The sequence below is a fragment of the Lampris incognitus genome, chromosome 15 (assembly GCF_029633865.1).
Source record: "Lampris incognitus isolate fLamInc1 chromosome 15, fLamInc1.hap2, whole genome shotgun sequence".
Taxonomy (NCBI): Eukaryota; Metazoa; Chordata; class Actinopteri; order Lampriformes; family Lampridae; genus Lampris; species Lampris incognitus.
In genome coordinates, this window is record NC_079225.1 from 10045530 (window position 1) to 10057510 (window position 11981).

Sequence of the window (11981 nt, forward strand, 5' to 3'; positions counted from 1 at the left end):
GTATCAAAAGCTGCACTGAGGTCCAACAGCACCAACACCGAACATTCTCCTGCATCACTATGCATCAAGATATCATTCGAGACACAAGTTTAGAGAAGCAGGTAGCTCTGGGATCCTTTCCCATGTTATTGAAAAAAACTAAAGTTCCTTTAAATGAAGATGGTGGACATGTAGTCGGGTAGATTTCCGTAGGCGTTTGACTCTCCTATAGTCTCTCTTTAGAGAGGAAATATTGTCATTTATCCAGGACTTGACCAAAGGGGCCGATCTGGGTTTAGTAGGGGCCACTTTATCCAGTGCTAAAAGGAGTTGCTCATCAAAGATTGCCCCAAGTAGTCAACGTCACTGTGCATATCGGAGTAAACATGGAAAGTGGAAGAAACCTTTGCAGCAGACAGCTGGTTAAAGGTGCGAGGGCCAATGATACGCCGGCAGGGTAAGGAATCTAAATGAAATAACAAATCAAATGAAATACAGTTGTGGTCAGTAATGAAAAGATCCCTGGAAAACCTAAACCTTTTGGATTTTGTAACGAAGGCTTTTTCTAGTCTCTGATATCGTCCTAGCTGCTGCTAGATATTTTCTCAAGATCTAAAACAAATCCTCAGCAAGAACAATGCAAACGGCCAGGCAATTATTGAGGTGCAGTGGCTGCAGTGATGCAGATGCCTCCCTGCACACCTCCCCCTTTGGAGGCGTACTGGGCATAGCCAAGTGGGAAAAGACCCCAGGCAGGTCCAGGACCACCCTGGAGGGATCAGAAATCCCACCGGGCCTGGGAATGCCAAGAGATGCCCAAGGAGGGACTGGAGGAAGTTGCTTGGAAGAGTGATGTCCAGGTTACGCCGTTGTCCCCATTACCACCACTAACCAGACTCAAAATACGAGTTTTAACAAATGGATGCATGTACACACAAACGCGCAGTCACACTCCTACTGTGTCCCACCAGCACACACTGATACCCACTGATCAAGCACTCGTCTCTGTCTTGAATAAGTACAAGTTTGCATCTGGCATGAGTCAATCAACTTCTATCAGTGCCCCAGCCACATACCCTGACCCGTGTACAGCTTAAATACTGCCCGTCAGCGCGCGTGCACATCCCACCACCACCACCACCACCAACAACACCAACACGTTGCCTTCGGAGTATTCCCTCCCTTCCTTCAACATTTCCAGTTTGCTCCTGCTACAGCTCCACATTTTAATGCATTGAAATGTTTCTCTCCCTAATCTGAAATGATAAATTTAATACATTTGTGTAGTTTTTTTTTTAAATTCAAGATTTTTTTTTCAAACATGAAAGATGTACAAAAGTGTTGCACCATGACTCTGCTGCCAGCATGCTTGGCAGTGTTACCTGGGTTGTGTTTGGGCTAATCATTGTGGCTTTCCTTCAGGACAAACAACACAACGTTAGTCTCACCAGACCACAACATGTTCCAGAGGGTCTTTAATTTTGTCACGTGGCTTTTAGCAAACTCCAGGCACGATTTAAAGGCGACCTTCCTCGGTAGCGTCTTCTTCCTCGCCTCGCTCCAAAGGACACTGAATTTGGGACGATCTGAAGAGGTTGTTGATCTCTGGGAAGTTCTTCCCATTTCAGCCGATGAGCTCTGCGACCCTGTAAGCGTATCAGGGATCAGGGACACTTGATTTGTCATTTCACTTCATGCACTTTCGCGCAGGTAATGAAACCAAAGGCTGTTTGCCCCAGCCCAAGGCAGTACAACACAAAGACAAAAACACATCCAAAAACTACAAGCACACACATACCCAAACCAACACATATACTGAACACACACACACACACAAAATCACTGTCCAAGGGAACGAACGCCAGCCAGGAGGACTGTCGGATCTTCCGGTCTGCATGGGCTAGCAGTTAGCTTAGCCCGCCCCGCTTCCGCGTCCTGTCAGACCGCCCGCGGCGTTTCCTCCTCGGGTGCAGCTCCAGGCAGCGGCCGTGGTCCCCGGGCCCACCGGACGAAGCAGACCACGCTCTCCAGCCCATCCAGCCGCCAGCTCTCCCAGACAGACACCCTCGGCACACCTCCCCGCACTCCTCGCGACGACATCAAAAACACCGCAGTCAGCGCCGGGTGAGACCGCCGCCAGACCGCCCTCGGTGTTAGCGGAAGTGCCGGTCTGCATGAGCTAGCAGTTAGCTTAGCCTGCCCCGCTCTCCCAGCCACCAAACGAAGACAAGACGCAGACGTGGACAAAGACACTGCATGGACGGTGCTGGGTGAGGCCGCCTCAAATGTGAATTCGCGCCGCCGTCTTCCCACACCGGAAGCGGTGAGATTGGTTGATCTATTGGTCTTTTCTTGTAATTGTCCTTTTTTTATCCAGTCGCTCGTTTGGTAGGACTGCCTGATCTCGGTAGTGTCTGGGTTGTGCCATATTTCCCCCATCCATCCATTATCCAAACCGCTCATCCTGCTCTCAGGGTCGCGGGGATGCTGGAGGCCTGGAGCCTATCCCGGTAGTAATTGGCCGGTCTGGGGACACCCTGGACAGGCAGCCAGGCCCTCACAGGACTCTCTCTCTCTCTCTCTCTCTCTCTCTCTCTCTCTCTCTCTCTCTCTCTCTCACACACGTCACACCTCGGGACAATTTAGTACGGCCGATTCACCTGACCTACATGTCTTTGGACTGTGGGAGGAAACCGGAGCACCCGGAAGAAACCCACGCAGACACGGGGAGAACATGCAAACTGCACACAGAGGACGACCCCCAAGGTTGGACTACCCCGGGGCTCGAACCCATGACCTTCTTGCTGTGAGGCGAATGCGCTAACCACTGCACCACCGTGCTGCCCTGCTTTGGTGAGTGATAGAGCGAGTTAGATGAAGTAAAGTTATGGCGGAGTAGCATCCTGTCCTCTATAAGACAGGCTTATCCACTGTATTAGGACATGAGCTTTTCATGTGCATTGGACTTCTGTCTGAATGATCACTCTAACATATTGCAAAGGGACTGTTACATCATCTCATCTCATCTCATCATCAGCCGCTTCTCTGGGGTCGGGTCGCAGTGGCAGCAAGCTAAGTAGGGTACTCCAGACGTCCCTCTCCCCAGCAACGCCCTCCAGCTCCTCCTGGGGGATCCCAAGGTGCTCCCAGGCCAGACTGGACATGTAGTCCCTCCAGCGAGTTCTGGGTCTACCCCGGGGTCTCCTCCCAGTTGGACGTGCCTGGAAAACCTCCAAAGGAAGGCGCTCAGGGGGCATCTTAATCAGATGCCCAAACCACCTCACCTGGCTCCTTTCGACGCGAAGGAGCAGCGGCTCTACTCCGAGCTCCCTCCGGATGTCCGAGCTCCTCACCTCATGCGTTACATCATATCCATAGTTCACGTGAGGGCTTACAAAGGCCAAGCTTCTCAGTACCAACACGTCAACAAGAACTGAAATGTTTTCTCCCGCATATGTTCATGTTAGAGATGAAACTATTTCTTCACTTGTCACCAAGTAGCTCATTTACTTGACTCGTTCTTTGTACATCAAGAGTGCAGTGCCAAGTATACTGCTCTGTGTTGAAACATGGACACAGTAAGATCTATGGGATGCGTTACAAAGTAAAAAAAACAATGCAGTCAACAGTCTGACTGTAATCCCAGATCCAGAAGAGGAAAAATGGCGAGATAAGACATGCTCTAGAAATGTCACAACGTTGTAAATTATTCATATTTATTCAATTTGAGCTTTTTGTGCAACTGCAACTTGGCCTCATTTTTGAGAAAATAAAAAAGCAAATTAGTCTCATCACGTTGTGTCTGTCTTTAAATCTTCCCAAAAAAAACTTAAAACGTGAAGAACTTGTGCGTCTGGGTAGTATAGTGGTCTATACTGTTGCCTACCAACACGGGGATCGCCAGTTCGAATCCCCGTGTTACCTCCGGCTTGGTCGGGCGTCCCTACAGACACAATTGGCCGTGTCTGCGAGTGGGAAGCCGGATGTGGGTATGTGTCCTGGTTGCTGCACTAGCGCCTCCTCTGGTCGGTCAGGGCACCTGTTCGAAGGGGAGGGGGAACTGGGGGGAATAGCGTGATCCTCCCATGTGCTACGTCCCCTTGGTGAAACTCCTCACTGTCAGGTGAAAATAAGCGGCTGGCGACTCCACATGTATCAGAGGAGGCATGTGGTAGTCTGAAGCCCTCCCCCGGATGGGCAGAGGGGGTGGAGCAGTGACCGGGAGGGCTCGGAAGAGTAGGGTAATTGGCCGGATACAATTGGGGGACAAAAAAAAGAAGAAGTGAAGAACTTGCATATGGACATGACCAGTTCTTACCAGACGCACCCGTATGTGCACAACCTCACAAATCAAACACACTTCTTGTCATCTGACATTATTTGAAGTTATGTGAAGAGCCAGGTGAAACAACACAAAACCCTTAAGACGTTCCGTCTCAGACCTCAGTCCGATGCTTTATTCACTGAAATAGTTGTTCACTCAAACACACAAAGAAGTCACAAGTGCTATGTTACGTTTTGTCCAAATAAATGACTGCACTGAGCCTCTTGTGTTTTATCTGGGGATGCACTTGGCTGGGTGGTCTGTGGGCTGGAATTTGTGGCCTGCGCAGCAGAAGACTTGTTCTGACCCTTTTGCGACAGCTCTTTCGCTGAAGGCGGACGGAGAACACACACGGCTGCTTTTCCATCACGTACGGCTTTCGGCTTGGAAATAAAACCCACCATTACTTCTATTTGTTGTACCATCTGCTCCAGAGTAGTGTCCTGTGGTAGAGACACAAAAAGATAAAGTGTTTCAGGTTAAAATACTTTTTTTTTTGGACTGACACATCAGCATATACGGCTTGAAAGGGGTATTAGTATAGGTTGTTCGCTATCCCCTTTCCAGTTTCAGGACTCTACCATGCAGCTTGGCAGGTGGCATGCAGACAGGCTGAGGGAGGAGATGGAGAAGCCAACAAAAGCTGCTAATCCTACTAAAACCAGTGCACTACATATTTCTAAAAGAAAGCTTGACTGGAAAAAAATACTTTATGTAAATAATTTATTTCAAAAAGTTGGTATGTGGGATATATTTATATAAAATAGGTTCTGAGTATATGAGTACTTCAAAGTGTTTTTCCACTAAGAAGTATTTTGTAGTGGCTCTTTTACAATTAATTTAAATAATTCAAACTCTTAAATCTTGTTTGTTTTTTTTTTGTTTTTTTTAACCACATGACTTCATGAGTGTTTGTCTTTACCAGGGAGACCTTTGGTTCCACTCGTCCTGACCGCAGAGTAATCCTGACATGGTGCTTCTTACTTAGCCAAGTCTGGACTTGTTTCAGCTTGGTGGAGAGGTCATGGGTCGTGATATCAGAGGAAAACGTAAGTTCCTTCACCTGCACTGGAGCTGTGGAGAGAGCAGAACTCTAGTTCGCCTGTTAGGATTTCCCAGAAGCACTGGCATGCCTTTACAGAGTCAAGGTGAATCAGTTTTTAAAAATCTCCTTGGACCAGTTCTTAGAATAGTACTAACACTTCACATAATATGAAAATAAACAAAATGAAAACACACAAATAGTATCCGCAGAGAATACCCGAGACCAGCGGTCTCAACCTTTCTGGATCAAGCTTCACCTGTGATCACACCAAAGCACACAAGTACCACCAGTTTATTAAGCCTTTGAAAAATCTCAGTGACCAGCATGAGCACACATACACACACACAATGGACTACAACCTCTCATCATGGCAAAAGTAAAAAGGACACATGTAAATGGATATATCCATCATCAAAACCACTTATCCTGCTCTCGAGGTCACAGGGATGATGAAGTCAGCATCCCTGTGGTCATCCCAGCAGTCACTGGGCGGCAGACGGGGAGACACCCTGGACAGGCTGCCAGACCATCACAGGGCCGACACACACACACACATATTCATACCGAGGGACAATTTAGTATGTCCGATTTACCTGACCTACATGTCTTTGGACTGTGGGAGGAAACCGGAGCATCCGGAGGAAACCCACACAGACACGGGGAGAACATGTAAACTACACACAGAGGACGACCCCCAAGGTCGGACTACCCCGGGGCTCGAACCCAGGACCTTCTTGCTGTGAGGCAACCGGGCTAACCACTGCGCCACCGTGCTGCATCTGGAACAGGATTGTAGAGCTTCTCTAAAGGCAAATGATGATCAACCCTTCTGCTTTTTTCTGGTCAGGGTTAGCTTGGTGACATGGCCCACAAGCTGAAGCTGAGCTTTGTGGTTTTACTTTCCATGGTTTTGTAATGATCATCTGCATCAGTGCTGATTTTCTGAATGTGGGCAACTTACACCAACTTCTAAAATGAGTATTGAAAGAGCTCATTAGAGAGAACAATGGTGGGAAAAAATTGGATTCAGCAACTGGGACACATACCCACATCCAGGTTCCCACCCGCAAACACAGCCAATTGTGTCTGTAGGGATGCCCGACCAAGCCAGAGGTAACATGGGGATTCGAACCGGCGATCCCCGTGTTGGTAGGCAACGGAATAGACCGCCACAACACCCGGACACCTGATCTGAGTATTTTTGAACTTTAAAAAATGTGTCTGGAGGGGTACTTAAATCATGTGATATACACTTGAAATTTGAGCAAGTACCTAATATGGTGGAAGCCAGAGGTTTTCAAGTGAGACAAAACATACCTGCCTTGGTTTTCTCTTTCTCACGCAGCTTCAGCTGCTCTTCATGGATCTGTTTCCCACTCATCAGGCGGTACACGGGAGGGTCTGCACGCTCACTGAGAAGCACCAGCTTGAGACCCTTCTCGTCCATGAGACGGAGGACATCAGAACGATGCATGGTACCCAGGTTCTCACCCGTCTCACTTATCAACTGCAGATGGCGTTGGTGGATTTTGCGACCAATGCTGCCAATGCTGGCATGAGCCCGGGGATTCTGCTTTTTCCTCGGAGGTGCAGGGCCATCTTGGGTGTCATCTACTGCAGTGGAAAATAGAGACAGTCTCCAGGAGGTTGTAATGTTTTTAGACCTCACAGTACCGACAAGAAACCTAGATGCTGGTGTCCAGTTGGCAGGGATACCACCATATATGCTGCAGACCGCATGTCTCAGCATCCACCTCAGGCAACCTGCAGACATATTCTGTACAGAAAAAAAGAGATCATGAGTGAGCTGTAAAAGTCACTTCAGCCGAAATATTCACTCTATGTGGGCATCTGGGTAGCGTAGTGGTCTATTCCGTGCCTACCAACATGGGATTGCCGGTTCGGATCCCCGTGTTACCTCCGGCTTGGTCGGGCATCCCTACAGACACAATTGGCCGTGTCTGTGGGTGGGAAACTGGATGTAGGAATGTGTCCTGGTCGCTGCATTAGCGACTCCTCTGGTTGGTTGGGGCGCCTGTTCGGGGGGGGAGGGGGAACTGGGGGGAATAGCGTGATCCTCCCACGCACTACGTCCCGCTGGCGAAACTCCTCACTGTCAGGTGAAAAGAGGCAGCTGGCGACTCCACATGTATCGGAGGAGGCATGTGGTAGTCTGCAGCACCTCCCCGGATTGGCAGAGGGGGTGGAGCAACAACCGAGATATCTCAGAAGAGTGGGGTGATTGGCCAGGTACAACTGGAGAGAAAACGGGGTGGGGGGGATCCAAAAAAAAATTCCCTCTATATAAGCATGTTGGATTATACACTGATGAGACAAAACATTCTAACCATTCATAGTTGAACAGAATAACATTGATCATCGCCAAACAAGGGCACATGTCAAGGTCTGGGTAAATTAGATGGTAAGGGAACAATCAGTTCTCGTAGTCAGCATGTTGGATGCAGAAGAAAAGGGCAGAAGTAAAGACCTGAGTGACTGACAATGGCAAAATTGTTATGGCCAGACGACTCGATCAGAGCATCTCTGAAAGGGCAAGGCTTGTGGGGTGCTCCCGGTCAGCAGTGGTGAGTACCTACTGACAGTGGTCTGAGGAGGGACAAACCACAAACCGTCGACAGGGCGTTGGGCGCCCAAGGCTCATCGATGCACAAGGGCAACAAAGGTTATCCAGTCCGATCCAAACTGACAGGTCTACTGTGACACAAGCCACAGAACATTTTAATGATGGGTACAGGAGGAATGTGCATTGCACCATGCTGTTTATGGGGCTATGTAGCCGCAGACCAGTCAGAGTCCCCATAATGCCCCCAGTCCACGGTCAAAAGCACCTACAATGTGCATGCGGATGTTGGAACTGGACCTTGGAGCAGTAGAAGAAGGTCGCCTGGTCCAATGAGTCCTGTTATCTTTAAGTTCACGTGGATGTGTGCACTTTTTACATGGGGAAGTGATGGCACCAGGATGCACTGTGGGAAGATGACAAACGGGTGGAGGGAATCTGATGCTCTGGGCAATGTTTTGCTGAGAAACCCTGGGTCCAGCCTTTCATGTGGACGTCAATTTCGACACCCTGCTTCCAACCTAAACATCGTTGCAGACTAGGTACACCCATTTATCACAATCATATTCCCTGATGGCAGTAGCCTCTTTCAACAGGATAATGCTCCCTGCCACACTGCAGACATTGTTCAGGAATGGCTTGAGGAACTTTATGACGTGTTCAAGGTGTTGCCCTGATCTCCAAATTCTCCAAATCTCAATCCAATTGAGCATCTGTGGGATATGCTGGACCTACGAGTCAGATCCACCGGGAGCTCAAAACTTGCAACTTACAGGACTTGAAAGATGTGTTGCTCATGTTTTGGTGCCAGATACCAGGAGATCTTCAGGGGTCTTGTAGAGTCCATGCCTCGGCAAGTTGGCGCTGTTTTGGCAGCATATGGAGGACCAACAGCATATTAGGCAAGTGGTCATAATATTTTGGCTCATAGGTCATAGATTCTACACGTCTCTGAACTCTACTGGAGGGATGGAACACCATTCTTTAAAAGATATTCCCTCATTTGGTGTTTGATGATGGTGGTGGCGATCACTGTCTAACACGTCAGTCCAAAATCTCCCATAGGTGTTTAACTGGGTTGAGATCTGGCAATTGTGATGGCCATAGCATATGACTTACATCATTTTCATACTCATCAAACCATTCAGTGACCCCTTGTGCACTGTGGATGAGGGCATTATCATCCTGGAAGAGACCACACCCATCAGGATAGAAATATTTCATCATAGGTGTCTTTATACATGCTCAATAATCCAGGTAAGGAACTCACACAAGGTTGACTCAGTTCATCTGGACATAACATTTATTGGGAGAAACATTTCATTACTCATCTAAGTGACCTCTTCAGTCTCGACTGACTGCAGGTATCCCACCCTTATAAACAATACAGTGGCATAACGACCCAAATCAATGACCGGTTTCATATGCAAATTACCGTGACCATTAACTAGTTACAATGGCCACGGGTACTAGTCACAGAGGATTGGGGAACCGTTGCAATCACAGCATTGTAAGATGACAAGGAGTCAAAGAGGCCATCTATGTGAAGAGGGAACCACCATCCCCGAACCAAGAGGGGACTAAGCGTACATCTGTCGCCATCTTACAACGCAGCATATGAAACTGATGGTTGATGTGGGTTGTTATGCAACTGCTGTTTACAAGGGTGGGGATACCTGCAGCCACTTGAAGAAGTCAGATAGATGAGTGATGAAATGTTTCTCCCAATGAACGCTGCGTCCTGATGAACTGATTCAACTTTCTGTGGTTTCATCATAGGATAAAGGTGATCACTCAGTATACCTTTGTATTATAATGACCCTTCCCTCTAAGGGGACAAGTGGACCCAAACCATGCCAGGAAAATGCCCCCCCCCCACCACCACACAGCATAACAGTCCCCCCGGACCCCCTCACTGTAGGGGTCAGGCACTAAGGTTTTTCCTTTAAGTTGTCACCCATAGGACTGTGCTGTGAAATTAGTTTACAAAAAAGGACACACACACACACACACACACACACACACACACACACACACATATATATATATACACATAAAATAGTTGGTCTTCTTCTTCTTTCAGCTTGTTCCCGGTTTCTCAGGGGTCGCTACATAACAGCAGATTTTACAGTTTCCATCAGTTCTCTGTGAGGGCACAGCACCAATGGCGGCCATTCTTAACCCAGGCCTCAGCCGATCCCGTACAGAGCCCCGACTGATCCAGTATGGTCTTGTCAATCCACATAATGATTTGGGAAAATTTTATGTTGGATGCCCTTCCTGACACAACCACCAACCCTATGGACTGAGGCAAAGGTAAAGCGCTGGATGCCATCCCAGCATTCATGGACTTGCGCTCACGTATAACACAACATCAACACTCTTGTCAGCTGGGCTTTGCCCTTTGTCATCTTTGGAAAAAGATGAGGGATTGGGAAATTCTGGGGGGACATTTTGCTATGGCAGAGAGAGGGAGAGGCGGGTGGGGATCAGCTAGTCGACCCTCACGGATGTGAGAAACTCGTATGGTTTTGTGAGTTATACTGACCAAATCTAGTCAACCGGTTAAACCGGTAACAAGATTAAGTTAAGATTGTCTCTCTAATCAGCGGGAGCATCCATCCATTTCCTAACCCACTTATCCCAAATAGGGTCGCGGGATGCTGGAGCCTATCCCACCAGTCACTGGGCGGAGGGTGGGGGAACACACTGGACAGGTCGCCAGTCCATCGCAGGGCAGACACACTCACACCTAGGGACAATTTACTCAGTGGCGCCCCCAAGGGGTGGCCACGGCCACCCTGATACTATCCCTGGCCCCCCCGCTGGCCCCCCCCCCAGCCACGAGTAGCATATGCAGAATATGCTTCTATCTGATATCTTACATTAGGTGCTGTTCATTTAAATCAATAATGTATATTTTTCTTATCTCTCATATTGACAGTTTTCCACCAGCCTATACAGTACACTACAACAGCAGCACAGAATTCCCGAAATTCAGTCATGGCTTTTGGTTTTGGTGTGCCACCCCAAGATTTTCAGTGGTCCCGTTTGCCCCCCCCCCCATGAAACATTCCTGGGGGCGCCACTGAATTTAGCACCTACACGCCTTTGGACTGTGGGAGGAAACCCACGCAGACACGGGGAGAACACGCAAACTCCACGCAGAGGACGACCCCCCAATGTCGTACGACCCCGGGGTTCGAACCCACGACCTCTGGTGTGGTTGATGTGTCCTGCGGACGAAAGTATTCGAAACAAACAGCATGCGAGGCTGCACGCCGACGGCTTGAGTTGAGACGGAAAACGCGCCCTTCTCTTAGACGCCTCAACACTTGCTCGAAGGACCCTCAAAAGACCCACGAAGAATTTCAAAATGGACGCGTTCGCTGGTGCCGCGAGCGGCCGGTCTCGTGTCCGTGGGGCGTGAGTACCGTAACTACCGCGCGCGCCACCCGCGCGGCGCTCGTGCGCGTTAGGGAAACAGACGGGAGCTCAGCTGGTGTGAGTGTCCGCGTATTAGCGCTGCTACCCGCTAAGCTACAAACAAAACAAACGTACACACACAGCTTGAAAAAGCGAGTCCGGGTCACCGCAACTACAAGATAAACCCTTGTTATGCGTTATTTTCCGCGGTACGGCTCAGTTAAAATAGAGAGGACGGCTACTTACAGGGGGGGTCGAAGCCTCGGCGCCGTCTGCACGGCTTCCTTGTTCACCGAATTTGTTGCAGAGCAGACGCAGCGTGGACGCGTTACCGCCCCCTAGAGGTCGTGTTTATTCTCGTGGCGCGGAGCCTTGGGAAGCACTGCGGAACGAGGAGCCGTTCGCGCGGGGCAGCGCTGTGCGGACTTGGCGCAGGCCTTATTCCTATGGGTGTCCCGTGTTTGTCATACTGTGCACATCGGCAAGATGTGAGATGTCACCGTATTCTTCGCGGAGGTCTGCAAAAGTTCCTGCACTGTAAGTTTTGCGCAAGATTCCCGGCTTTGATGTCCGTGAATGTTCTCATTCGTCCAGGTCATGGTTATCCAAAGCGGCTGAATCAAGCG

At 49.1% G+C, this 11981-nt stretch overlaps 1 protein-coding gene across 2 annotated transcripts; it reads right to left on the reverse strand.

Moving 5' to 3' along the window:
• Nucleotides 1–4404: 4404 nt before the first annotated feature.
• Nucleotides 4405–11640, reverse strand: mtif3 (mitochondrial translational initiation factor 3). Of its 2 annotated transcripts, XM_056294943.1 has the most exons (5): nt 11602–11625; nt 7232–7604; nt 6666–7125; nt 5226–5377; nt 4405–4746 (listed from the first exon to the last, which is right to left on the reverse strand). In XM_056294943.1, the coding sequence occupies exons 2-5, from the start codon at nt 7283–7285 to the stop codon at nt 4486–4488; spliced, it is 927 nt and encodes a 308-aa protein (XP_056150918.1). In that variant the 5' UTR covers nt 7286–7604; nt 11602–11625; the 3' UTR covers nt 4405–4485. The 2 variants fall into 2 exon arrangements, with proteins under 2 accessions (XP_056150918.1, XP_056150919.1); XM_056294944.1 differs by lacking the exon at nt 7232–7604 and having other exon boundaries at nt 11602–11640.
• Nucleotides 11641–11981: the final 341 nt, after the last annotated feature.